Genomic DNA, 27,105 nt, shown 5'->3' with positions numbered 1-27,105 from the left:
AGAGCCTCCTGCTCAGAGCAGGGTGAGGGCCCTGCCTGCAGTCCCCCTGGACCCAACCCGTTGTGCCCCAGCAAACAGTGCCCATTTTGCACCCCAACTTTGACATGGGTGCCCCGTGGCCCCAGTCCTGCCTGTTTGGTCCCTGGGCCAGTGGGTGTGCTGTGTGATTTTCGAGGCTGCTTTCCCATCCCCTCCTCCCACACCAAACCCAAGGGCTGGGAAAGCCCCAGGGCCAGGCTCAAAGACAGGGAAAGAAGCAAACCCCAGGCGGGAGGGGACCAGCAGCAGCACGCGCTGTCATTTAATGTGCAAGACTGGCAACAAAAGACTGAGGGCACCGAATCTGGAGCAAAGAGTCATCTCCAGGGGAGTCCTTGCTCCTTGGCAGGGGAAGCCAGCGGTAGGTCAAGGGCTGCAGAGAGCGTCTGGGGAGATGTCTTCAGCAGGCTAAGCCTCAGGGAAGATCAGGAAGCCAGAAAAGATGCTGTCAGACCCTTCGATCCCCACGATGGCGTTCTTCTCCGTTGGCTCCAGCCAGACGGAGTCGTTCATTGCCATCTTGAGCACCACGCCGCCGGTGGTGATCTGGTAGCTGCTGTGCACGTAGTCGCAGAAGGTCAGCACCACGTCGCCCTTGCTGCCACCCCGGCCCTTTTTCATTCTGAGGCACAGGCTGCCCTTGGACGTGACGTGGTAGGTGAAGTAGTAGATGCCCGGCACGCGGCAGGTGAAGCGGCCGTAGCGGTTCTCGTAGTGACCCTTCTCGTTCGTGATGACACGGTCAAAGCGGATGGGCTGGTCCCGGCGAGGGAAGATGCTGATCGTCCTGGCCGCTGAGAAGGCGGACTTGAGGGTGGCCTTGTAGTCCCCAGAGTCTCCCTGGGGACCGGGGGGTCCCGTGGGGCCCTGCAGTCCCTTTGAACCCATGGGGCCCCTGGGGCCAATCTTCCCCGGGTACCCTGGTGTTCCTGGGTCTCCCTTCTCCCCAATTTCTCCTTCGTCCTCCGCCCGGCCAGGGGGACCTAAAAAGCAGGAGGAAGAGGTGTTGTGGTCACAGCTGAGCCCCGTGGGACTGCAGAGGGGACACTGAAGGAAACCACAGGGACCTGTGCTGGGCAGTGGGTGAGTGGAGACCCCTGCCCACCAAGCAGGCATGGCTCCCTTTGCTCTCTGCCTGTGTACACCCTCCATCCCCGGGTCCCTCACGGTGTTTTCTTCATGGTGTTGCTGTCTGCCCATCTCCTGCTGTCCCTGAGCATCACCCGTGCCTGATAACACCACAAAGGGCCTTGTATAAAGTGGTTTCTGCTGTACCACTTTCCCCCCAGCCGCGTGCTTTTCACCACGTTTTTTTTTTTCTCCTCTTGGTGTTTGTAAGATGATGTTTTCCACACCTGCAGCCCCTACCCCTTACCTCGATCACCCTTTGGGCCATTCTGTCCATCTCTGCCATTGCTGCCAGGCTGGCCGGGTGCCCCTGGGATGCCCGGGATGGTGCCGTAAGTCTTGCAGAGCGTGGCACACGCGAGCTGCCCTCCGGCTAAGCAGATCAACATCACCCACATGGTCTGCATCTTGTCTTCCCTGCTGGAGCACAAAAGGATGCTGAGGTGCTACGTAGCCCCAGGCAGTGGGAGGGATGAGGAAGCCCCTCTGTGCTGCTCTGGAGGAAGATGCCTAGAAGCACTCCTGGGTGATAACACGAATAAGGGAAAGCACCTCCTTGTGGATCTAAATCCACCCTGCTCATCACCCCTCTGGGCAGGTTGGGAAGGATTCTCAGTCTCTTCCCACGTCGACAAGTGTCCAGAGCTCCAGCCACATGAACGCCCACAAGTTAGCCCATCCCAGAGGACTGATGCCCAGCCTCGTTGTGCTGCTGCCAGGAGTCTGTGCCTGAGACAGCCGTGCTGCGCAGGAGGGACACACAGGTATGTCCTGCAGCTCCCTGCTCTGAGCCCCGCTGCTCCCTCAGAGGAGAGATTCTTCATCCCAGCTTAGGACCACAAAGCGCAGGGCCAAATCCTTCCCCAGGCCAGAGCAGTTTCAAGCCTTTGCTTTCCAGCACTGTGTCTGAGGAACACCTTTAGTCTTTGCAGGTAGAAAAGATATCACCCAACTTGCCCTCCTAACCCCCGTGGCTTCCCCTTCTGTCCTGCTTGCTCCATCCCAGAAGTATTTCTGTATCTAACTAGCCTAACAGGGACAGTCACCTGGGCTTCCCTGGGGTCCCATCTTCCTTCTGCCCTCCCTGCATCCCACAGCTCGGCTCCTTCCCCCAGCTCCTGGTGCAGCCAGGGCTGGGGTAAGCACCGGGCACAGAGAAGTGCCAGTGACACAAGGATCGGTTGCCCCCCTTTGTGCTTTTGGGTCCCCCATGTGCTCCTACCTGCAGGAGGGAGCTGGTTCCAGGCAGCTTGCTCTTACCCCGAGCTTCTCGTTGCACAGACCGGGAAGCAGAGCAGGACACACCAGCGTCCTGCTTGGAAATGACCCTGCAGGGAAGCAGAAGTTTGCTGCAAGGATTGTTGTGAAAGAATCTGGCCACATCCTTTTTTTTTTTTTATCTTTAGTTCATTGTCACTTTCATATCCCTTATGGATGCCATCTGTCAGCTCAGCAGAACGTGAAGTCCTCAAACAGTGACCCAGGGTCCCTCAGGTGAACAGCTCTGGCCCTGGGGAGCAGGGGGACGTTCACCATGCCCTGGGGGGGTCTCCGTGCCTTGCTCAGCTCTGCTTGCTCTGGGGAACACTGCCATGAGCTCGATGCAAATTCAGGGCAGTCCCTCGGGAGAGAGGAGCATTGCACGCTCACTTTGCTGGCTTCGTTCAGGCTTCTCTGCACATACCCAGCTCTGCTGGGAGGAGACACCAGCCCAGAGGGTGTGACATGGCCTGAGCATCTATCACCTTGAATCCGGTCCCCAGGTTCTCCTAAATGTTGTGAATGGGAAGTGATTTTACCCTGCAATAAAAGTATTTCCAATTCCACTTTCTGTGGATGCCCTGTGGAGGTAAAGTGTAGACAATTGGGAGAAGAGCTCTCCTGCTCCAGTGTGCAGCAAGCCACCAAGAACAAGCTTTGGTGGTTTTTGGTGGGTTCTGCAGCCTCCACAAACATCAGCTCCTTCTCTCTGGCTCTGTGAGGCCTCTTGTGCTTCCCTTGCCTTGTCCTTCCATGTCCCCTATGGGTAACACCCATCCTGGTCCAGGTCCCTGCAGAGCTAACCCTGTACCTCTGGGCTTTACTACCCCTCGTGGAATCCTTGTTTGGTGGCACCAAGCCACACACCAACCTGCTGCAGTGGGGCAACTCTCACTGTTGTCCTACCACACCGGGTGGAGGTGGCACATGTCCTTGGATGTGGCTCAGATCCCTTCCCCAGAGGGTCACTGCAGTGCTGAGCGGTCACTGAGGGTGACAGCAGAAGTCACCAGGGAAGAGCTGTTTCCCAAAGCCACATCCACGCAGCCCCTTTTGGCCAAGAGCTGGCCACCCTGCACCTTTTTGCTGTGAAAACCACGGCCTCTCTTGAAGGAGTTTCTTGGGTTCAGCCCAAGGCTGGTTTTGGTCTTTGCCAACCCCCTGCTATTCCCTGTTGCTATCATGCAACACCCTCAGGCACCCCTTGGCCATTTCTTCCCAGTTAGCAGCGACGTCTTTGTCCCCAGATAAATTTCTGGTGCCTGCACTATGCATGCGGAGGTGGCAGAGCCCTCTGGCTGTCATCTGAAAATGGGGAGGGGGTAAGTGCCTGGTGAGGCGGGGTCCCTGGGGATGTCCCAGCTGCCTGACACCTGGCTACAAGGCTTGCTGTGTGGGCAGCTGAATTGCATCCACTTGGGTGGGAAGGGGAATATCAGGGCCCCTTCCTGGGGGCGTCTTGTCCCCGTTAAGTGAGCACTGCTCAAGGGGTGGGTCCCCTTCCTGCTGTCAGTGCAGCTGGGGGCCCTACTGAGTGAGCAAAGCCAGCGCTGTGAATGGTTTGTGAGGCTGGTGCTGAGCACAGCCCAGCCAGCGAGGGCTCAGGGACGTCCAGACGTGGTGCAGGCAAGCAGCCAGTTCACATACACACGCGCTCCTGTGCGTGCCACAGCCAGCCAGCCACACATGGGCTCCACCTGCAGAAAGGCAAATCACGAAGAAAAAAAAAGATGCTCAGCCAGGAGTACTGGGGAAGGATTTATTGACACTTTCCACAGCCAGCTCATGGCAAAGCTGTTGCTTCCAGCCTGCTCCAGGACCCCTGACTGTCCCTGGTGCATCCAGTGTGGGAAGGGGAGAGACACAGAAAGACCCTTGAGCCCTGGCTCCAGCAGCACAAGGTAACGGGGTATTATCAGGGCAGTGTGTGCGAGGTGGAGATGTTTTGCTGCACGAGGCAGTGCCAGCAGGACTCCAGGGGCTTGGTGCTGTCACTGCAGGCACAGATCCAGCTGGATGTGCCCAGCCCCCTTGCTCAGTGACTGCACGCAAACCCCAAGCCAGGGGATTATGGCTGGGGTGGACTCTTTTGCTGGGGCTTCCCACCCAGCAGAGAAACCTGGGGCATGAGCAACAGCCTGGCAGCGAGCAACAGAATTTGCAGGGCAGGGCAAAGGGCTTGGTGTGCTGGGCTGAGCTCCGGTGCTCCTCTAGTCTGGGAAGAGCAGGAACCCCGAGAAGATGCTGTCGGAGCCACCGATGCCCACCATGCCATTGTAGTCATTCACCTCCAGCCAGACCTCGTTCCCAGCCTGCAGGTGGAGGAGGATGCCACCTGAGCTGACCTGCATGGTGTTGGTCTTGTGGTCGCAGAAGCTGGCCATCTTTTTCATGTTCTTGAACAGCAGGACACAGAGGTTGGCCGTCTGTGAGCTGTGGAAGACGAAGTAGTAGAGGCCGGGGAGCTTGCAGGTGAACTTGCCGGTGGTGGTGTCGTAGTCGTTGTTGGTGTTGGTGATGACGTGGTTGAAGATCACAGGGATGTTCTTTAAGGGGTGCTCAGCTGTCTGCCTCGTCACCGAAAACGCCGACTGGTGCTTCTGCTTGTAGCTGCCTGGCATGCCTGGCTCTCCGGCACTGCCCATCTCCCCGGGGTCTCCAGGGGGACCAGGGGGACCAGCGGGGCCCGTCTTGCCTGGCAAGCCAGGACTGCCTGGCTCCCCTTTCATACCCTTGGGGCCTCGTGTAGCAGGAATGGCTGGGATGCCTGTGGAGAGGTGGGGAGGGAAGGAGTGAGCCACAAGGACATGGGGAGAGGCTCCCCCAGACCCTTTCCATCAGACAGAAGAAGGTTGTTTCCTCTCCTTCTGCCCCGTCTGCAGATTCTGGGAACATCAAGCACTTCTCCAAGTGCAGGGACGTTGCTCTCCATACCAGCAACTAAGGCAGGCTCAGTGCCTGTGGTTTGACAGCCTTCAAGGTTCCCCTCCTTGCTCACTCACCTGGCTCTCCTTTGGCTCCCTTCAGCCCATCTCGGCCATCCCTGCCTGGCACACCCGGCATGCCTGGCAGGCCTGGAGCCCCATAGCAGCTGTGGGAGGGATCTCCGGTCACTGCAGACCCCAGGTACAGAGGTAGGAGAGTGAGGGCCAGACAGAACTGCTCCCAAAAGCTCTGCCTCATTTTGGAGCTCTGGATGGTGGAAAAGGGAAAGAAAGTGCTGGGATAAGGTGCCATGGCAAGGTGGCTTTCCGTCTGTGAAGCAAAGGAGGCTCAGTGCTATGAGGGTCACAGCAGCAGGAGCCTTCAATATTACCTTCCCCATGCCCATTGCTGGGTGGTGGGGAGGCCGATATGTGATGATACCAGGCTCTGGTATCATCTCCAACCCCAGGGCAGCCACCAGTGGGTTAAAATTTCAGTCTGGACAGAGCCATGAGGACTTGGGGTATCCACTGCCAGCCCCAAGCTCTGCTGGCTCAGCACCCCAAGCCCCCTGCAGACATGCACAGCACTGCAGAGCCATGCACCATGCTGCCCCGAGGCTGGAGCTCCAGGCTGCACCGAGCTGATCTCACCCATCCTCCAGCAGCAGCCTGACTCCTCCTGCACAATGGGATCGAGTTCCCATCCGCTGGGGATCTCCCAGCACAGCGCCTGGCCCAGGGGAGTGGGTCTTCCCCCGGGAAGGAGAGGCATGCATGCCCCCACAAGACGTGAGCTACTGGAGTGCCTGGCAGTGCTTCTGCCTCCTCCACAGCACCCAGCACTGCGCCGTGCTGCCGGACCCATGCAGCCCACCCCAAAGGAACTGTACAGCACCTCTTACCTCCAGCAGGGGAGCAGGGTGTGGGATCCTGCGCTGTGGAGCCCTGTGTGCTGAGGGCACTGCCTGCTGGCTCTGCACGACCTGCGTCTCCCTCTGCGACACCCTCCCGGAGGAAGTCACACAGTTAGGAAAGAGCCCGATAGGGACACGCAGCCGCTGGCTGGCCCCCATCCGAGTTTCACATCCTCCTGCCTGGTTATTTTCTCTGAGCAAGCATTTCCCTGGCTGTCCTGCAAGACCTGTGCTTGTGCCAGGCGTTGTCACCACAGCAGCAGGGTCTGGGAGAACAGAAGTACCAGCGTGGCTGGACAGGGAACTTTTGCTGAGTCTCCAGGAGAAAAGGAGAGTTCATGTTCGGTGGAAGAAGGGATGGGCAATTTGGGGAGAGTACAAGGAAGTTGCCAGCATATGCAGAAAGAAAATCAGAAAGGCTAAAGCCCAGCATGAGCACAACCTGGCCACTGTGGCTAAAGACAACAACAAAAAAATGTTTTTACAAATATAAATGTATTAATGGTAAGAGGAGGGCCAAGGAGAACCTCCATCCTTTCCTGGATGCAGGGGGGAACATGACTGATGAGGATAAGGAAAAGGCGGAGGTTCTTAATGATGTCTTTACATCTGTCTTTAGTAGCCAGACCTCTTATCCTCGGGGTACTCAGCCTCCTGACCTGGAAGTCTGGGACAGGGAGCAGAAGAACCCTCCCACATTTCAGGTGGAAACAGAGACCTGCTGCTTCACCTGGACTGTTACAAGTCCATGGGGCCACAGTTAATCCACCCGAGGGTGCTGAGGGAGCTGGTGGATGTGATTGCTGGGCTGCTTTCCATTATCTATCAGTGGTCATGGTCATCCGGAGAGGTTCCTGATGACTGGAGACTTGCTAACGTGGCGCCCATCTATAAGAAGGGTCATAAGGAGGATCCAGGGGACTACAGGCCTGTCAGACCGACCTCAGTGCCAGGAGAGGTGATGGAACAGGACGTCTTGAATGCAAACACGCAATGTACGTGGTACAATCGAGGGATCAGGCCCAGCCGGGATGGGTTCAGGAAAGGCAAGTCCTGCCTGACCAACCTCATCTCTTTGGGTGACCCACCTGGTGGATGAGGGAAAGGCTGTTGGCATGGTCTGCCTAGCCTTCAGCAAAACCTTTGGACATAGATTCCCACAATATTTTCCTGGAGAAGCTGGCAGCCTGTGGCTGGGACAGGCACACTGCTGGGTTACAAACTGGCTGGGCGGCCGGGCCCAGAGACTTCCCCCAATCCTCCCCATAAGTGAAGGCTCTGCTCATACACTCAGGTCCCTCCTGTCTTATCTAGAAACAAGCTGGGATCACTTCTCTCCCTGGGCAGCTTGGGACAGCCCAGGACATCAACAGTTTGCTGCAAGTAGGAAAGAAACCACGAGCAGTTGTCGGGGAAGAAGAGTTTTATTTGTACTGATGAGGACAATGCGAGAGGTAACAGCGGCCTTGCACCAGAAAGGCAATTACAGTGGTTAGTGTAGCAAAAGCAGTGGCACATGGTGATTTCACACTTGGGAACAGCACCAGAGAACAGCCCCGGTGACAACTGACCCCCTTTGGTGTAGGGTCTGAGCAGTTGGGAGCAGAAAAGGCTACTGGGGCCTCCAGGAGGCAGCGGGACGGCCTGCCTGCATCCCACAGACAAGAGCAGGCTCATCACAGCCTGGAGGGAATTGCTGGGTTGGTCTCGGCACTGCAGTGGTCACCCACAGCCTGGCTGCTTGGTGATCCTGGCAGAAGCACAGGGCCTGGCTGGCTGTTAAATTTGAGGCCATTGCTGAGGCCTTTGCTGTGCTATAAAGGCCATCCTACACGCTCGCAGGGCTCAAAGACACGGAGACACACACACAGCAGTGCTCTGACGCTAAGCAGCTTAGCTCTGGGCTGGCAAGTCCTGAGGCTGACGGCCCGTCAGCCTGTCTGTGGGAAGAGCATGAAGCCGCTGAAGACGCTGTCTGCCTCGGAGCCGCTGTAAATCTGGCTGCCCTTCACGGGGTCAAAGCTCACTGAGACCTGGTCACCCACTGCCAGGCTCAGCACGCTGCTGCCCGAGTTCACCTGCAGGATGTTGCGGCTGTTGTTGTCGCAGAAGCTGACCACACGCTCCCTGTTCTTGGTGATGCTCAGGCAGAGGTCTCCGATGGAGACCACTTGAAAAACAAAGTAGTAGAGCCCGGGGATGCGGCAGGTGAACTGCCCGCTCTGGCTACTGTAGGAGTTCTCCTGGTTGGTGATGATGTTGTCGAACACCACCGTGCTGCCCCGGTTCGTCTGGGACTTCCGTGAGGCAGAGAAGGCAGGACGTGGCTGCTCCAGGATATTGCCAGCCTTCCCCTTGGCTCCTCTCGGTCCTGGCTGCCCTGGCACCCCAGGGGGGCCGGGTGGACCATGGAAGCCCCGGTTTCCTGGGTTGCCAGGAGGCCCCGGCTCACCTTCATCCCCTTTGGGTCCGCGGATGCCTGTCCTTGGTGCCGGTTTCCCTGGGGAGAGACACTGAGATGATGTTCATGCCACAGCTGGCAGGGCTGGCATGGCCCAAGCAGCTCCTGCAGCCCACTCTGCTCCTGCCAAGAGGCTCGAGACAGTGCGCGTCCCTGGCTGCCCCTTACCTGGTTCCCCCACGTCACCCTTCTGCCCTGGCCTCCCATCGAGGCCAGGGACCCCAGGGAATCCGTCTTTGCCATCCGGTGCCCGACACACCTGCTCTGAAGGCAGGGCTGTGCCCAGCACTGCTGCTAGGGCGCTGGCTGCCAGCCAAAGGCCAAGACGCATCCTGCAGTCCCTGCAAGCACAGGAGAGGGGGAATTTGGGGTGGAGGCAAGATCACAGCAAACATGCACGTGGTGCACGCAGCGACAGATGCACCTTGGACATGGACATGCAAGTATAAAAATGGGTTTTCATCCAGAGCTGTGGAGATGTGCAGTGCACAGATACAAGCGTGCATGCACAGACCCACTACGCCACCTACGTGTTGTTTAATTCAGGTAGCCAGACACCACATCGGAATGTTGAAAATAATTTCCATGTTTCGTTGTGTGATCTGAAATCACGGATGTTACTGAAAAGCCCTGATGTGTGCCCATGGCAGGGCTGTGGGAGAGCCTGGGACACAGGGCAGGGTGTAAAGCAGAGGTTGAAGAGGTTGTCTCCTCCCATGTTTGGGGAGTAAGCACTCCCATGGGATGGAGAGCACAGGTGAGGAAAGGGTGTAAAGAGACACAGTGGAGGAGAGAGAAACAGGAAAGGAATAAGCGGTAAAAGGATAAAAAAAAGCACGAGGGATGCAGGTCCCCAACACGCAGACCTGGAGGAGAGGAAGGATGTCCTGAACACACACCAAAGCCCGGGATAATCGGTCTGGGAATGGCCTGCAGAACCCAGCAGTGTCCACATCCACATGGTGGAGTGCGAACAGATTTACCCCTCCTCCCCTTTTTCCTACTTCAGACTCCTGTGGAGGCTGGGGGGCAAGTGGAAGAAGGATGAGGACAGGGAGCAAAGACGGGAGAGAGGTGGCAGAAGAGGCACGTGTCCCCATCTGTCTGGGGTGACTTACCTCCTGGCAGGGGTGAGAAGGGAGCAGTGAGAATCGGCAGCTCTGTTTGCTGGCAGCTCTTCCTCAGGAGCAGGGGGGAAGAGCAGCAGGGAGGGCGGGATGTCCTTGCATGCACAGAGGTTTACATGGTTGCAGAAGTGCCAAGTTTCACTTCTTTCCACAGTTTCTTTTCTGCCCTCGACCCTGGCTGTGCCGGTCACAGTCAGGGAACAGCCTGGTCAGCAGAAGTGCTGGCGCCTTCTGGGACCTCAGAGAAGTCCAGCAGCACGGGGAAACACCAAGATGGAGGAGACCCAAAGGCAGGGCAAAGCCCTGCTGCTGCAGGAGGTGGCTGCTCCAGCAGCCACGCAAAGGATGCTCCCCTTGGGAAAAGCTGCACTGAGCTCACCCTGGAGTCTTCTCTTCTCCAGGCTGAATATCCCCAGCTTTCTCAGCCTTTCTTCACAGGAGAGGTGCTCCAGCCCTCTGATCATTTTAATGACCCTCCTCTAACTGCTCCACATCCCTCTTGTGCCCCAGACCTGGACACAGGGCTCCAGGTGAGGTCTCACAAGGGCAGAGCAGAGGGGGGACAATCCCCTCTCTCCCCTGCTGCCCACTCCTCTGTTGATGCAGCCCAGGATGAAGCTGGCTCATGTCGAGCTTTTTATCCACCAGAACCTCCAAGTCCTTCTCTGCAGGGCTGCTCTCAATGAGTTCTCCCAGTCTGTGCTCATGCCTGGGATTGCCTCGACCCAGGTGCAGCTCCTTGCACTTAGACTTGTTGAACTTCATTAGATTCACCTGGGCCCACTTCTCAAGCTTGTCTAGAAAAAAAATTATTTGCCTTGAGAATGGCCAAGCGCTGGAACAGGCTTCCTAGCAAGGTGGTTGATGTCCCATGCCTGTAAGTATTCAAGAAACATTTGGGTAACACCCTCAATAATATGTTTTACCTTTTGGTTAGCCCTGAAGTGGTCAGGCAGGTGGACTCAATGATCTTTGTAGGTTTCTTCCAGCTGAACTGTTTTGTGCTGTGCTATGCTGTTCTAGTAAAAAAATCAACCATGGAGACTCTTGCACACAAAACTTTGCTCATCAGTATATCTCCATTAATAATTACCTTTGGAGATCTATCACTGAGCTGGTCTTTAATTCACATCCCCTCTTAATGCAATATAATACACATTTTTAATCAAAATGTCAAGCCCATAATAAATCAGATGCCCAGAAGAAAAAGCAATTTTATTCTATCAACATAGTTCCTCTGTCAAGTAGGCCTGTAATCGTGTCAAGAAAAGATGACAGGTGAGTTTGAAAAGACCTGCCTTACAAAAAATGGTGTTTCTGGACAGTAATTGTATTTCTGCCCTATTGCCCTTTGTTAATATACAGCCAAAATGAGACCACTCCATCATTTCGTCCAGGGTTGATGGATGTCCTGGTGCTCACGTGTCTTCTGTCCCTGACTGTCCCCTTAACCTCACTTAAATGCTGAATTACAAGGGACTGGACACGGATTTCTAGCATCTCATGGAAGCTGGTGTTGGGCCGGACAGCACCTCCTCCAGGTCCTTGAGCCCCCTGAGCAGTGCTTGGCCCCATTCGCTTGAGTCTGGGGGTTGTCATGGCTAAGCCAGGTCTTCCTTGCCCATCTTCTGAGCGCCTCTCTCCTCTTGATCTGCATCTCGGACACCCATGGCCCAGAGGAGCTGCAGGCTGTGGTAGCCACCGTATGGCTGAGTCCTGGTGGCTTCAGCAAGCCACGAGGTGGCAGTGCTGGCTCAGCCACGCGTGGTGGCGTAGCCCCGGAGATGCCCGAGATCCCACAGCCCACATCTCAGGATGTCCGACTGCATGTCTGGGATAAGCACCGATAAATCACAGCTCGGGAGCCAGAATCAAGCAGCTCCCCGGTAGGTCCACAAATGCATTTCCCTGAGACTGGGAGCAGTTTGGCACCCCCAAAATGGTGTTCCTTCAGTGAGGGCCAGGCCAGTGGGAGCTGTGAGGGGCAGCAAAACCCTGGCAGGTTATTTCTGGAGTGACGAGAAGCCTCGTGCGGGTGGTGCAGCACCACTGCCAACAGACTCTGGCATGCAGAAGGGGCTGGGATAACAGAGGGAAACCCCAGGGGACATGAAACGGCTCCATGCCCAAGGCAGACAGGAAAATAAGTGCACATGGGAGAAACTAGAGGATGAAAATGCTCTGCAGGGCACTTGGTGGTCCCACACCCAACCCCAGAGAGGACAGATCTGTGCTCCCCTTTGCTTTCTTGCTGCCCTCTTGTCTGGTGGTGCCAGGCAAGGTAGGTCAGTGCCAGCCCACCCTTGCAGCTCTTCACGGAAGAAAAATGACCCCTGCAAAGCCTCCTCCCTGTGTTCCCAGTGCTGGCAAGCACACTTGAGTTGCCTGACAGCAGACAACAGGGAGAGATGCTCCTCTGCTGCCTTCCCTGCTGGGGATCCCCCGCAGCGCTGAGCAGTGATGGGCAGGAGCTCTCGGAGGAAGATAAATCAGGTAGCTAGCACCTACCTGTCACTGTGCAGGAGGCAGTGACAAAGACAGGTGGTGGGCAATCACCAGCGCTGCCAGGTACCGCACACATCACCACTTTCAGTCACTGGCATCCCAATCTGCCTCCCGCACCCGCCGGGAGCGTGGGACTGCTCAGAGCATCTGTGTCTGCAGCCACTGATGGCTTCACAATGCCTGAATAACCGAGCCCCTTTCACTGGAAAGCTGTGATTTTGCTGTCGTTGAGCTGGCCTGTCCCAAAATGCCCAGCCCTGCTGACCACCAGATAAACTTCCTGCAAGGTGTTACGAGGTTGGCGTGGATTCAGAAGTGTCCCACGTTTCTAACAATGAAAAAAATAGGCTGAAATGGTTCAGGTGCCCTGGAAGGATTTCCTGAGATGCCAGCTAAAAGTCAGGCTGCACGGGTACTCGACTCTCAATGTGTAACAAGTGCTGTTCCAGGAGAACATGACAGATTGCTTTACACAGAGCACGTGCGAGGGACAAAGACAGGTATAGGCTTTAAAAGCCAGAATTTCATGCTCTAGCCCTTGCTCCTTGTCTCCTGGCATTGGTGCACATCCTAGTTGGCTCATGGGATGAGGGGAGATAGATCAATGCTGAGCTGCCCTGGGCAATGCTGGGAAAGCTTGTCCCATCCCTCCTCTTCTTGGTCTATGCTATGGATCAGCGTTTTTCATTACTAGACCTCTACTGGATAATTTGGCTGATTGTTTACCAATCTTTAATGTATCTATTATTTATTTATTCACTTGTGTAACAAGCAGTTGCAGACTGAGCACTTTGGCATGTAAATGAGCTGCTCTAGTGCTTGTCACTGAAATTTGTAGATTGGAAGAGTTTGCAATCAAACACAGCCAGAATCTAAATTACGACGTTTCAGGCACTAATAGCTGGGAGAAGACGGGCAGGATGTGCCATAAATAAGATGGGATCAGAGGAGGGTGCCCAGAGCTATACTGTCAACACACCAGGAGCCCCAGGGCATGCAACAGGAGTACCTGCTTTGCAGTGCCAAAGTGTGTCTGGCAGGGCTAGCATTGCCTTGGGGCTGGTTCCCCAGAGACAAAGGGAAAATTGATGAAGCAAAATAGTGGGAGCTGGCCTGTGACCCAGCATTACTTGCACTGGTCTCTGAAGAGGGCTGGTTAGCCTGGCATGATGAGAATTATGCACACATGTTCACCAGGCATAGTGCTATAAGTCCCATTAGGGTTTGTGAAAGGACCTGAGAGATCTCATTTCCAGCTGCTTGCTCATGGCAGGAATATTTCCAACACTAAATCAAGGTGATCATTGCTTTGCCTACCTAATTCTTGAAAACCCTGCAAGGACAGAAATCACCCACCTCTCTGGAGACATGTCTCAAGGCTGAACCACACAGCAGTGAGGAATTGTTTCCTAATGTTCACCCTGGATCTTTTAAGATCCAGTTTGTGGCCACTGCTCATTGCTACATCATTTAGCACTGATGTGGAGCGTTTGGCTCCATCTTTCTTGCAATTGCTCCCAGGTAGCTCCAGCTGTGGTTATATCCCACCTTATCCTCCACCTCATCTGGCTGGCTACAGCCCAGGAGGGGTGCCCCGCCAACCCCCCACCCCCCTGTTGGTAATAAGGACTAATAATTTCCCTTGACCTACTGGCCACAACCCTCCTAATGTAGCCCAAAGTGCAGTTTGCCTTATCTGTGGTTTGCTCACCTTCAGCCTGGTGTCCACTGCTTCCCACACCAACCCTTCCCTGCTCCAGCAGTGATTTCCCAGCTTGTAGTCTGGGGTTTTTCCCACTCCATGTGCAGAAGGCAGTGCTTAATGTAGGCCAAGAAGAGAGAGCCCACAGCCCTTCTAAACATCCTCAAGGATTTAAAAACTGGTTTGAGAAATACAAACCCTAGTCCTTCCTTCCTTGTTTCAGCTGTTGGCTTGATGCTATGGACTCAGGAGACAAGGCTCTCTCAGAGACTCCCTGGACAGCGTGATGTTCCCTTCCAAATCCAAAGTGATGGATATAACAGAGGGGTGTGTGTAGGGGGGCACCATGTCCTTGTCTCTGGGCTTTGTTTTGACTCCCCAGTCTTGACTACATGGGGTTTGCACTCTTTGGGGCTGTCAGGCTAAGGCAGGACCATCTTGAATCCTTCCACAACCTGCTGCAGAGAGATGAAGGCAGGGAAATGTCAGTTGCTTGTCTGGCTCTTGCAAAGCCTGATGTGCCCTTAGTGGAGGGTGATGCCTGGGTGAGTCTGACAGTGTCCGAAAATACACCAGGCACAGAAATTTTGTCCCAGAGGAATAGGGATCGCCATGCACCTGCTTGCAGTGACACTTGCAGTGGCACCTTTCCTTGCACCCCTCTGCTCCCTGTGCGCAGCCAGACCCCGCTGCTGCCACAAGCTCTGCTGCCCACACAGCAAAATTCTGTGTGTCCTTCCCAGGCTCCTTTCTATGCCAGTGTCTGGCTTCCCTAACATAATGCCTCGAAAATGGAGTGGAAGTTTCCTGCAGGCTACTGTTAGTATTAACTGGGTCAGCGGCAGCTGGAGGTCCCTGCCAGCTGGAGGCTATTACAACTTATTTCTATTACAACTCGCTTACCACGGTAGCTTCTCCAGGAGCTCAGCTTCCTTCTAAGTGACCTTGGCTGCTGGATCGATCTGAAGTTACAAACTCACTTCTCACGTCTGCTCAATTTGGAGGGCGTCTGATTGCTGCTTCGGAGGCTTTGATTGCTTTTGCTTCTGGCTGGTGGGACCCCGGCTGGTGCCTTGCAGGCACCATTAGCAAAACTCTGGCTTAGCAGATTTGCTGAGGAATATCCCGACCAAGCCACAGCAGGGCAGGGCAGAGCAAGGCCTGGTGTTTTCAAAGCAGCCTGTGATGGGCTGGAGGGATGCCTACTTGTCATTGTCCCCTCCGGGCCACAACTGAGCTCTTCTGCAGCAGACACAAGGCTTTATTCTGGTTTATTCTTTGTTTCTATCTGGGCTCTGGCTCCCACCAGTGTGATCCTCACGCATGTTGAATCCTGTACGGCTCTTTCATTAGCTCGACAGCTCGTTAGCCCCTGCAGGCAGACCCCAGCCTCTCTGCTTCTGCTGTGCTCCCCCCCTCCTCTGCTCGACCACCCCCATAGCTTTCTGATGAGGAGACAGCCCCTTCCCGGCCCAGGAGGCCACTTTTTTCACCTGAAATTGTATTAACTGTTCTGGATCCCCTCCCACAGGCATTGCTCGAGTCCTCTTCCCCCTCTCTGCAGGCAGAGGTCAGACCTGTGTCCTTGCTCAGAAACAAATCGATTGGCATCTTCCAGGATGCGATTGCACTCCTCGGTGAGCCTGCGTGGGAGGCCATCGTGTGGGCCCGGCACGGACGGTCTGGCCTGGAAGTTATTCTTCACTCGAGCTCTTAATTTCAGAGTTGCACTGAGGGATGGGAAGACTCCTGGCTTCTAATTAATTACTGAGCTCCCCGTAATTGATGCAATTTACTGCCAACCTATCTATTTTATTGCGCTGTGAAGAAAGTCATTCTGTAACACTATTTTCTCGAATGCCCTAGTGAGTGGCTGTAAGACATGTCCTGAAACTCATCTCCAGGCTCTGTATCTGGGCAGAAGTTTGTACCAGGAGACAGAAGAAGACTGCGGTCTTGTGCCCTACCACCAAAATGTTCACACAGGAGGTACCAGGGACCCACACATGGCACCGGGGGGAGCATGGCCTGGTAGAGGGCCTTGGGCAGTGGGCCTTGGTCTTGTAGAGCTGAGCCTGGTGAACACAGGTTCCCTAGCACAAGGATGACCACAATCCAACACATGTAAGACCCTATAGCTGGGCATTTTGCATGATGTGGAACAGATGTTGCCATTTACAGTTCAGATTCATCCTGTAATTGGACGTATTTATCCACATTAATCTTCATGGGGAGGTGCTGCCGTCCTGCCTCCTGGTTCCAGGATCCTGGGGATGGGCAGATCAGGCAACAATATTTCCTGGTAGCTCTAATCCTGGTAAGCCCTGAGCTTTTCAAATTAATTTATTTGAGGAAGCCAAATGGAGCCTCACATTTGCTGCAACTGTACAAGTTTAGTACGTTGTGTCTCCTGTTCCCAGTCCTGAGCTGGGCAGACTCCCAAATCCACTAAAAATGCACACTGGTAGGATTGGTGGAAAATAGTCCGTGTCTCTTCTCAAGCTGTGACTATCCCGTTTGGTGTAACGTCTCCTGGGTAAAGCCATATCCTTGTGCACGGAGCCGTGCTGTTGTGTCTTGCTGGGGCTTAAGAGGGGATTTTACTGAGCCCTTCAAATTGTCTCACTCACTAATTAATGACTGGGTTTCAGTTTCGGAACATGCACTTAGATAAACTGCATAAGTGCATTTCATTAATCTTAATTAATGATTTAAATACTCAGAAGCCTCTGCTAAGGCCCCGTGATTGATGATAGCTAGCTGGCTATATCATTGTGCTTTGGTCCTTCGGCATCCTTGGCTGTGCAGTGGGGATACGGGCGCTGATCCTCCTTGCTTTCCCCTTGCCTGCTGCCTTCAGATCCAGAGGTCACCTTTTAGAAATTGTTTAGTGACAATTCACACCTTGTGCTAGACAGGGCACCTTCCTGAATTTAAACCCAGGGTGTCTCTGTGCAACCATGGAAGCAATGCATACCAGTATCTAGGGCTGATGAAAAGCAGGCTTTGCAAGGAACAGCTCTGCAAACCGGGCAACAAATTGCACTTCAGGCTCTGCAAAGCGGTTTCCTCACTGCTGCAAGGGTGATGGAGCACATGGGGTGCAAACATGTTGCATGCCATCCTTCTGGACATGTGTAGTGGGTTTGTGTGGCAAGGTTTGTGTAGCAGGGGGCCATAGGGGTGGCTTCTGTGGGAAGAATCCAGAAGCTGCAGGCCAGAGCTGATATAATAAGCTATGTTGTTTTCATCTTTCTGAGAGCATATTTAAGAAAGGGGAAAAAAAAATATAAAAGGCAGCAGCTGGGAGAGAGAGGAGTAAGAAGCAGCCTTGCTGGCAGAATCACAGAATGTTATGAATTTGGGAAGGGAGCTTGAAAGATCATCTAGTCCAACCCTCCTGCTGGAGCAGGAACACCTGGATCAGGTCACACAGGAACGCATCCAGGCAGGTTTTGAAAGTCTCCAGAGAAGGAGACTCCACAACCCCTTGGGCAGCCTGTCCCAGTGCCCCATCACCCTCACTGGGAAAAAGTTTTGTCTTATATTTAAGACACCTGATTTGGGTGGTTCATGAAAGGCAAGTCCTGCCTGAGCAACCTCATCTTCTCCTGTGACCAGGACTTCAGCAAAACCTTTGGACATAGTTTCCCACAGTATTTTCCTGGAGAAGCTGGCAGTCCCTGGCTGGGACAGGCACACTGCTGGGTTACAAACTGGCTGGGCGGCCGGGCCCAGAGAGTGGTGGTGAACGGAGTGAAATCCAGCTGGTCACCAGTGGAGTTCCCCAGGGGTCGATATTAGGGTTCATGCTCTTAAATATCTCTATTGATGACTTGGATGAGGGAATTGAGTGCACCCCCAGTAAGTTTGCAGTGACACCAAGCTGGTGGGACGTGTCGATGTGCCGGAGGGTAGGAAGGTCGGGCAGAGGGACCTGGGCAGGATGGGTCAATGGGCAGAGGGCATGGGATGAGGTTCAACATGGCCAAGGGCCGGGTCCTGCACTTGGGGCACAGCAACCCCATGCAGCACTACAGGCTGGAGGCAGAGTTGCTGGAAAGCTGTGCAGAGGAACAGGACCTGAATGGACCTTCGAGGGATGCCCCCACTAAGGGCGAACTCTCGGTCCAGTACCCTAAAACCAGGCTCTGGAAAGGAGGAAATGTTGCTGTCTGATTGTGCTTTGGGGGCGGTTGTTTGGATCGGACTGAGAATGGATAAATAATCTGCATGCAAAGTGTTTTCCTCACGCACAGGTGGCTCACATGACAGCTATAGGAATCAGGCAGCCAGGGAAGGTTTATTATACCTGGGATTATAGAAGTGTCTGACAACTGCTTACTGTAAGCTGGCCAGAGGTAAAGGATGCTCTGCATTTTGATGAGAGTGAGCGAACAGCAGCAGCAGACAAGGGACGGGCTGCTGCAACCTGCTTTTCCTGGGGATCTGTCACAAAAGTGACTCGGGACATTCCCTGACTGAGGAGGAAAGGGACCCAGGGGCAGATTTCCAAAGTTTTCCTGAAGTTATTCATGATCATGAGACCCCTCCTCCATTAGGAAAATGAGAGAGACCCCCACTAAAAGCTGTAGCAGCTTACATACGATTGGCAACAAAATGCTGCGCAGGCACATCCAGACACATCATTACACCAAGTCCTGACTCTGCAAATCATCTTCCCTCGTTGCACTGCACAGTGGGGCTCCCGGCACAGCCTTAGGACAGGTGCAGCCTTAGGTTGGCTCCAGTCCTCTGCTTCCATCCCTGGAGACCTTGCTGTTCTCCAGAGCTGAAGTTATCTCGGAACAGGACTTTTAGTACTGCTCCCAGTACACCTCACAAAAACATTCAGACCAGTTACCATACCTACACACCAAGCTCTTGCCTTCATCTCTCATTCCTCCCTGCCTTTCCCAGGGCAGTGACCCTCCTGCAATGGACAGGGACACATCCTCTGCAATGGCAACAGTTCCCCTCCAAGACAGGGAGGAGAGGCAGCTCCAGCTGGGTGGAGTAGCTGGAAATAGCCTTTTGCGAACCATTTTTAGCAGTTCATTTAGGATTGTGTTTTGCCAGCAAAACCTCCACATGCTGTTTATCTCTCTTAGTGCAAGGCTGTTATTATTGCAAAATGAAGCAGCGTGTTTGCAGCTCCTCGGCAGCACCGAGCTGCTCATGCAGCAGGAGGGATTGAGGCGAGCACAGAGAGTGGCTTCAAAGTGCCATTATTAATTCACGCTCACATTCATTGTAATAACACCTTGAATCACAGCAAATTCATCTGGTGTTAACCACTTGGTGCAAGCAAGGGTCTTTCCAGGGGAAGGAGCTTGTAGAAAGGAGCACGCTGGCTGTGCAAGTGCAGCTTCAGGACTGCTCATCGATGCAGTCAGTGCTCATCGAAGCACTGGCTGTGCTGGGCTCAGGGGCCTGATCCTGGTGGTGCTGGTGGCTCTGCTTGTTATCAGCCTTCACATCTCACAAAGTTTCATAGAATCACCGAATGGTTTGGGTTGGAAGGGAGCTGAAAGACCATCCAGTTCCACTCCCCTGCTATGGGACCAGACCAGGTTGCTCCAAGCCCCATCCAGCCTGATCTTGAACACTTCCAGCGATGGGGCACCCATGGTTTCTCTGGGCAACTTCTCTTTCTTCTGTCTTTCCTGAGAGTGGGCAGGGTGCCTTGAGGCACCGAGGTGCTCGCTGTTACCCAGTAGCCAGGGATGGCTCAGATGTGGAACTTCACTGGGAGGCGAGTGCCACACCAGAACCTCCTCCCAGTCTTTGAGCTTTGCCCATCTCTTTGTTCAGGGGCTACACCAGAGGCACAGCCTCCTTTTTTATTTTTGCAAAGAGGGGGTGACTTAACACAGTGTGCACTTCACCCCTGACACTAACCCTGCGAAGGCTCCGTAAAAAGATTTACACCAGGGGAAAATGCACCTGTGACAGTGGGTAAGTTTGGCACAGGTATATTTTCAGTCAGCTCACCGTTTCTTGCTTCTCTGCCAACAGGGCCACAGCTAAGGAGAGCAAGTTTTGATGACGTCTTGCAAGTTGTGGAGAGAAAATGTAATGGCCCGCAGGGCATGGCAGCTCTGGGAGCACTTCTTGCCTGCTGCTGGGGCAGGGTTGTGGAAAGCAGCAGCAGGGTTTCATGCAATGCTTCCAGGCCAGCAGCTCCTGGAAGGAGATTTCGTGCCCAAAATGCCTTCTGTCAAGATGCCTTATCCCAGGCAGGCTGCAGCAGAGCTGGGTGCGAGGAGATGCTCTGGGCTCAGCACAGCCAGGCGGGGACAGTAAATCCTTCTGAAAGCGCTGGCTGATCAGAATATTTGCATTGTTTTTCTGGCCTTTTCTGATGTACTAATGAAGTGCTTTGAGGCATAGCGTGAGTGAATGTGCTTCCTCAGCACGGTTACTCTGGGCAATGTCTGTTAAAGGAAGCCTGCTCTGCATGCTTGGTTATTAGGATACATTATTTACAGGGAGACAGAGAGAAAGCAAGACGTGCAATCAGTAATGACAGTGTAATGCTGCATCCTGGCTAAGGTGGGCTCATTTCAGAGACATACATTTTAACAAGGCCAGTTGCAAGGTCACATATCAAAGGCTGAGGCAGGAAGGTCACGTTTATCAGATGGGGTCTGTATCCTGGGAAGCAGTGCCCTTGGGAGAAGACTGGAGGTCGTAGCAGGCAGGGGCACCATCAGAGCAGTGCTGTGGCTATGGGGGCAAACACGGAGCTGGTGTGAGCAAGGTGGAGGGGTGCTGAGGTGTGGAGGGGAGCAGCAGAGGGACACAACCTCCCTGCCTGCCTGTCCAAGCCCTTGCAAAGATGTGATGTGGCCACTGGCTCGTTCGGAATTGAGGAGGGGGCATGGGAGAGCAAAACAGAACCTGTGTCTGGGTTCTGGAAGCTAAGGAGATGCTCATTTATCAGAGCTTGGAGCAAAAGGCAGACAGGAAGAGGCACAATGACCTGGAGCTAAAATGTGCTCAGGAAAACAAACTATAGGATGCAAATACAGATATACTTATCTTTAGATAAATTTAATATATGTAATATATTAATATATTTAATATAATTAATCTAAATCCCTGTCACTGTTTCAGGGGATGAATGAAGCCAGATAGTGCTGTCACCAAGAACCACAGCCTGCACAGCCTGTCCAAGGTGGGACCTTTCCCCTTGCTCTCCAAAGGCACTCAGCACTCCCTGCAGGATGTGCACAGGCTTTGTACTCAGAGGAACCACGATGAACCTTGAAGACCTCCTTGTACTATTCCTTCAGGAAAATGGAAGTTGAAGGTAAATAAGATGCCTGGATGGCAAGGCTTGCTATGGGGAAATGCCTTCTTAATCCTTCATCTTCCGTCTGCACATAGAGGCCATGCAGAGTGGAAGGAAAATTTTGTGTGGGCATTGGAGCATGGAGGCAGCACTGGGCATGAGGTTGGCCACCTCAGGGGAGGTTTGGTGATGCTGATCAAGGACCATGAAGCTCTGGCTTGACTTGAGCATTGACTACACGTGCCTGGAGTTGTAAGTACTGATCCATATGGAGGTGCTTCACGGTGGTATGGTCCCTCTGACAGCAAGGAGGTTCTGCCTCCCTTCCCTTGTGTGGCATCCACATGAAGGTCACTCCTCTCCCACACCTTGGTTTCCCTCTGGACAAACTCTGCAGAGGTCCAGATCTCACTGTACAGGGATGTGGCAGAGTTCCTCTGCTGCACAAGTGTTGGCTTTCAAGGCAAGCTAATTCTGGAGTCACTAATGTAATGATGATTAATGACATATACACCACCCTTTCCTTCCTCCTTTCATCGACTGGGAAAAAAGCCCGGAGCAGAGCCGGAGATTAATTAATTCTCTCAAGTGGAGGGGAAAGTAATCAGACTGAAATCAGATTGAATTTAGGATTCTCGGGCGAGCAGAAGGATGTGCCAAGTGACATGTAAATGAAGGCTGACCCAGCGCTTGTTGGGTCAGGAGGGACACAACTGCTGAGCAGATTCCCCAGGAAGGGCCAAGAAAAGTGTTAGAAAAATGGGCAGGCAATGCTGCAAGAGCCCTGGCACCGTGGTGCTGAGCCTGGGGCATCCAGCCAAGGCCCTGAACCAGAGCAGGGTGAGGCTGTCAGTTCTGCTAGCTTGGCCAAGCTTGGCCACCTGCATCAGGCTCCTGCAGCAGCCAGGCACTGGCTTTACCAGGATGCTCAGGGCTTAGCCTCTGCTCTGCCTCTGCCTTGGCTCCAAAGTCGTGTTCCTTTTTGCTATAAGCTGACTGCAGCATCACCAGAACTGGTTAAGAGCTGCTATAAAAAGTTGTATACTCCAAATCTCTCTGACTCTAGATGGTTTTCTTTGTATTTTTCATATTTGCTTCACCCGCGAATCCCTGTGTAGGGCTAATCAAGGCTGTGAGGGTTAATCTTCCGTGTATTAAAACCTCATATCCTCCAAGAACATCTATTTCACCTTGAGGAAATATCTCCTCCCCTATTTTTCCTGCAAATCAGTTCACTAGCAGGGTAGAAATAAGTCTTACAGCTCACCCAGGCTTGGGGCTCCAGCAATCTCCCATGTATTTAAACATGACTAATTAGCTTGTGCCTACCATATCAGGGATTTAAAATCTATATATCCTAGTCAAATATTGGTCAGGCCCCATAGATGCTTAGTTTTTAAGAGCATGCACACACAGCCATCAGCAAGTTAGATGCTCCAGAGTGCCTTTCCCTTTGCAACCCAGACCAATGTTGACTCATATTAAGAATCTGAAATTTGTAACCTCTGTGAAATAGTCAGTGGTACTGCTGAGTGAGGGGATATGATGCGCAAAAAAAACCCTTTTGACATAATGCTTCAAAACAGACTCCCATAGAAACTGAACCATCTTAAATAAATGTTAATAAACAGGAACTTTGCATCACAAATTAAGTTTGGGTGCATTCTGGGATGGGAGCATTCAATGTGTTCATCAAGGACCCAAGAAAGTTTTCTGGTGATGCAGAAATCTCTGTTTTTGGCCAATGCTGTGTGAGCCAGGTCAGGCCAAGCTGAGCTGGCACCGCACCAGAAGCTGTCCCGAGGCTGGTCTACATCAGCAAAAAAATAGCTGGCACATCCAGGAGAGTTATCATTCCCTCTACTCTGCGTTCAGTGGAGCATTGTGTGCAGTTTTGGCCACCCTACTGCATGGCAGATGACAAGTCCAACTGAGGCCACCAAAATGGTCAAAGGCTGGAGCAGGGGACATAAAAAAAGACACCAAGGGAACTACTGTTCCACCTCAAGGGAGAGATGGGGGAGATATTGCATCTTTCACTCCCTTAAGTGCAGATTTTTAAAGGAGTTAGAGATGGAAGTGTAGAGTGAGAGGACAGGGGGTACAAAGGTGGCTCTCAGTTCAGTGGGACGTAACTGAAAACTTCTCTATGAGAAGGGCCAGGCATGAAGATGGCATGGCCTTTTGGAGGCTGGTACAGTTAAAACCAAGCCCGAGGCAGACCTCTTATGTCACATTGCTTGGCCGACCACCCTCAGAAACATCTGCAATAATTTACAAATCATTTTCTCCTCTGTGTTTCATGGAAAGGGTTGAGAGAGCTCATCTTCCGAGCCAGATCCTGCTCTGCAGCTCACAGACTGGCTCTGGGGAGGTGGTTGGGATGCTCACCACGCTGTGCCACAGGGGCAGAAGGTGACAGAGGAATTTCCACAGCATCCCTGATCTGTCAGATGCCAGTGGCTGTGGCAGGCACACGGCTCGTGCTGCGGTGAGCCTTTGGGGCAGCCGTGATGGTTCAGAATCTCTTCAAGGGACATGGACTGGTCTTTTTTGCATTTTCTAAGCTGTACTGCCAGGACATGCAGAGGAAGGTGTAGAGGGAAGTGCAGGAGGAAGCTGGGCTGGTGGAGAGAAGGAAGGGGAGGTCATCTTTGATCCTTGCTGGGCACCCAAGCCTCTTGTCAAGGGCAGGGGCTCCCCGGGGGCAGCAGAGCTGTGTTCACAGAGCAGAAGCACCAGCCCTGCTCTATTTGATAAGAGGCAACACATATCTCAGCAAGGAGAGCTGGGAGATGTGTTCCTGAGCCTGCCTGAAACCCACACCTGCAAGCTCATCTAAACCCAGCCGCGAAGCTCTCTGAGCTGGGCCAATTCCTCCTCTCTCACTCCGTGCTGCTTCCTCTCTTCACGGCCACAGTTCTCTCCATCTCCAGCACGCCGCAGCGTGCCGATGCCGTGGGCAGGCAGGGCTGCCTTCCACCGAAGGCTCAGGACAGGAATAGCAATGAGTTTTATTCCTGGCCCCCGCAGAGCCGCTGCTGCCTGCAGGAGCCAGCAGCACGGCGGGGCGCAGCGGGGCTGGCAGCAGCGCGCTGCATCAGCCTCCAGGCTCCCATCGGGAGGGAGCACTGCCCGTCCAAGCAGCCCAGATGCTCTCCTCTGAGGGCTTGGTCCCCCCGGAGCTTGGCGCGGGAGCCCCGGCCCCGCTGAGGAGGAGGATGAGTTTATCATTTATTATTGATCGTCAAGTGTGGGGAGCGCCTTGCGTGGCACGGAGGACGCAGGGAGGCACACGGCCTCTCCCAGTGCCTCTGCAGCAGTGCTGCTTTGTGATAAAAGTTTAATAAATTGAAAGGCACAGTTTCCATTCCATTGGTAATTAACTTCTGCTGCTGTGTTCCCTCCTAATTGTCTCTATTACTCCAGATAAAACTGAGATCAATAGAAACCAAAGTCTGGAGACTGGGAAAGTTGCAATTAATTAATTATCTCTGTGTGCATCCTCCATCTGCTGGTAATCAGAAAAGACTGGCTGGTCCTCACAAAAGTCTTGGGCCCCTCCACGGTTGCTGGCATCCCCATGGGGATTTTGCAGTGGGCTGAGCTGTGGATCTTGGAGCACAGAATGCAAATGGACAGCCCAAGCTGTACCACCGCACCTTTTCCAGGTGGTTTGCCTCTAAAGGATGGTCCAGAAGGGTGCATGAGGGACTGCTGCTACCAGGATGGAGGCTGCACATCTATTCCTCAGGTCCTGCAGGGTTTTTTTTTGCTGGAACAGAAGCAGTAGGAAACACCTGGGAGCCTACATTGGCATATGGTCAGTCATGGACAGGTGGTGAGGTCTCCATGACTATCCACACGCCTCTGGGTCCTGCTACCTGACTGTTATGCACTCCTGGAAAACTGCAGTACTTCCCTCTGCCATGCACCTGCAGGTGCTGCCGTGTTTGCAGTGATCCAAGTGAATCTGAGCATCTTTCTCCATGCTTCAAACTGTCTCTGGTTCAGGTTGTAGGGGCAAACTCTGCAGGAGAGGTGATGTGTGGTTCCTTACCCCGATATCCCACCTATGCCCTCATTTCAGAACTGCTGTCTGCAGTTTTTGATAGGATTTGTTAGGATTTGGGTGCTGCTAAATTAAGAATTTGAAAAGAAGTGCTGAATTGCAATGCACCCCCCCCACTTCTACCAGCTGCCATGAGCCTGCCTCAGCCCCCTCTTAGGATTTCCACATCCTTTGCAGGATGTAATTGGCACAATGTTGCTTTAGGGCAGCTTCTCTAAACCCTACGGGACCCTTCCCAGCTCAGTAGCCCCTTGTCCATGGGTGAGAAGAAAGGTTCAGGTTCACCCAGGTCTTCAGCAATCTCCGTGGGCACAATCTGTTGCCTTGACCTGTGCTTGGTACAGAATATGGACAGACAAAAAAATCCCTCTGCGATCTTTCTTCAGCAGAGACCACAGCAAATACAGTCTGTATTTGTAAATTATATATATGTAAAATTATATATATGAAAAAATATATATATGTAAAAATATCTATATGTAAAAATTATATATATGTATATCCGCACAGCCCAGGCTAGAGGCTGATCATAATGCCTTTAAGGCTCAACTCTTCACTCAGTTCTTCTCTACTAATGCACAAGGCATTCAAGTCACCCTTTGCCCTCAGAGATTCCTCCATCAGAAACTAAGCTGTCAGCAGAAAGCAACAAACCCAGGCCAGGGGGCCCAAGAGGGACCGGACAATCAGAGTCAAACTCAGCTCCCTACAGGCACGATAACGCCGCGCCTTAGCTCTGAAGCACATTCGCTGCACATTCCCAAGCCTTACAGCACATGAAGGCAAAGCCAGGCTGCTATTGCAATTCTGGGCAGGTATCAAGGAAGAGAACTGAGAGCAGGCAGTATCTCTGGAGAAAACTCCGGCTAATCCTAGGAGAAAGAGGATAAAACCTAGGGTACAGAGAGAAAAAAGTCAGCCTCTCTGGCTGGGGAAGCTTCCTTCCTGACCTCAGTTATGCTGATGGACAAGCAAGGCCTGGCTGGTCTTATCCTGTAGGTTATTCCAGCTGTTTCGGTGCTTCTGCAGAGAAGAGAATCAAAAGATGGAGTTATGGGAAAAAGTATTAAGGAGAAAAATCCTTTCTGGCTCTGCAGGTGGTCAGCAGGACTGAGGCAAGGACAAGCACCCTGACAAAGAGATGCGAGCAGACAGTGATGGACCTCTCTGGGGGGATGCCGTTATTCTGGCTGCAGGAGTACTTGCATTTCTAACACCCGGCTCACTTCTGCCTTGACCCTTCGTTCTGGTATTAATCTCAAGCCTCTTTGTCCCCTTCCCCCTGCTTGGGAAACCATTCCTCTTTGTGCGTTTATGAATCTCTTAATTTTCCGTGTCAACGTGGTCACAGGCCGTTTATGCAGATTTTAGACGATAAAAGAATCGTCACCGAAATCAGATAATTCCTTTCTCTGCTCATTATTTATCACCCAAAGCATATTTAAAAGATTGCGATCTCCTTTCTCAGCCCTGCTTGTGTCAGGCCGAGCTCTCTGTGCAAAGCAATGCCTCCGCTCCCCAAATCCTCCCAGCGTTTGTCGCAACTGTCATCCCTTCCTGGCTGTGCTTAGCTGAGCTGTACATAATAATGGAAGTAAGATCTTAACACCGCCTTGTACGTCCCTGTCTCTGCTGCAAACGCTTCGTCTGGTGCATTGTGTGCCCACATTAGC

General features: G+C 53.1%; 3 protein-coding genes across 6 annotated transcripts; all 3 read right to left on the bottom strand.

Moving 5' to 3' along the window:
* Positions 1-270: 270 nt before the first annotated feature.
* Positions 271-2,565, bottom strand: C1QB (complement C1q B chain). 3 transcript variants are annotated; one of them, XM_005014987.6, is made up of 3 exons: positions 2,390-2,565; positions 1,415-1,587; positions 271-1,022 (listed from the first exon to the last, which is right to left on the bottom strand). In XM_005014987.6, exons 1-3 carry the CDS (start codon positions 2,548-2,550, stop codon positions 448-450), a joined length of 909 nt encoding a protein of 302 aa, XP_005015044.3. In that variant the 5' UTR covers positions 2,551-2,565; the 3' UTR covers positions 271-447. The 3 variants fall into 3 exon arrangements, with proteins under 3 accessions (XP_005015044.3, XP_005015045.3, XP_071882929.1); XM_005014988.6 differs by having other exon boundaries at positions 1,415-1,584; XM_072026828.1 differs by lacking the exon at positions 2,390-2,565 and having other exon boundaries at positions 1,415-1,584.
* A 1,607-nt stretch (positions 2,566-4,172) lies between these two features.
* On the bottom strand, positions 4,173-6,442 carry C1QC (complement C1q C chain). 2 transcript variants are annotated; one of them, XM_027443047.3, is made up of 3 exons: positions 6,257-6,442; positions 5,430-5,619; positions 4,173-5,194 (listed from the first exon to the last, which is right to left on the bottom strand). In XM_027443047.3, exons 1-3 carry the CDS (start codon positions 6,425-6,427, stop codon positions 4,638-4,640), a joined length of 918 nt encoding a protein of 305 aa, XP_027298848.3. In that variant the 5' UTR covers positions 6,428-6,442; the 3' UTR covers positions 4,173-4,637. The 2 variants fall into 2 exon arrangements, with proteins under 2 accessions (XP_027298848.3, XP_071882928.1); XM_072026827.1 differs by having other exon boundaries at positions 6,250-6,389.
* Positions 6,443-7,673: 1,231 nt separating this feature from the next.
* Positions 7,674-10,004, bottom strand: C1QA (complement C1q A chain). Its single transcript, XM_038166676.2, has 3 exons — positions 9,848-10,004; positions 8,898-9,070; positions 7,674-8,768 (listed from the first exon to the last, which is right to left on the bottom strand). Exons 2-3 carry the CDS (start codon positions 9,058-9,060, stop codon positions 8,200-8,202), a joined length of 732 nt encoding a protein of 243 aa, XP_038022604.1. The 5' UTR covers positions 9,061-9,070; positions 9,848-10,004; the 3' UTR covers positions 7,674-8,199.
* Positions 10,005-27,105: the final 17,101 nt, after the last annotated feature.

The sequence above is a fragment of the Anas platyrhynchos genome, chromosome 22 (genome assembly GCF_047663525.1).
Source record: "Anas platyrhynchos isolate ZD024472 breed Pekin duck chromosome 22, IASCAAS_PekinDuck_T2T, whole genome shotgun sequence".
NCBI classification, from domain to species: domain Eukaryota; kingdom Metazoa; phylum Chordata; class Aves; order Anseriformes; family Anatidae; genus Anas; species Anas platyrhynchos.
This window is presented reverse-complemented; position numbering and strand designations above follow the sequence as displayed.

Bases quoted from the DNA above. Each gene is read 5' to 3' on its own strand.
- C1QB (XM_005014987.6), bottom strand. From the start codon at position 2,550: ATGTGGCCAGATTCTTTCACAACAATCCTTGCAGCAAACTTCTGCTTC. The intron at 1,588-2,389 runs GTAGGAGCACAT...TTTGTGCTCCAG, and splicing joins GAACCAGCTCCCTCCTGCAG to CAGGGAAGACAAGATGCAGA. The intron at 1,023-1,414 runs GTAAGGGGTAGG...CCTGCTTTTTAG, and splicing joins TGGCCCAAAGGGTGATCGAG to GTCCCCCTGGCCGGGCGGAG.
- C1QC (XM_027443047.3), bottom strand. From the start codon at position 6,427: ATGGGGGCCAGCCAGCGGCTGCGTGTCCCTATCGGGCTCTTTCCTAAC. The intron at 5,620-6,256 runs GTAAGAGGTGCT...TCCACCATCCAG, and splicing joins ACCCTGCTCCCCTGCTGGAG to AGCTCCAAAATGAGGCAGAG. The intron at 5,195-5,429 runs GTGAGTGAGCAA...ACCTCTCCACAG, and splicing joins GGGAGCCAAAGGAGAGCCAG to GCATCCCAGCCATTCCTGCT.
- C1QA (XM_038166676.2), bottom strand. From the start codon at position 9,060: ATGCGTCTTGGCCTTTGGCTGGCAGCCAGCGCCCTAGCAGCAGTGCTG. The intron at 8,769-8,897 runs GTAAGGGGCAGC...GTCTCTCCCCAG, and splicing joins GGGTGACGTGGGGGAACCAG to GGAAACCGGCACCAAGGACA.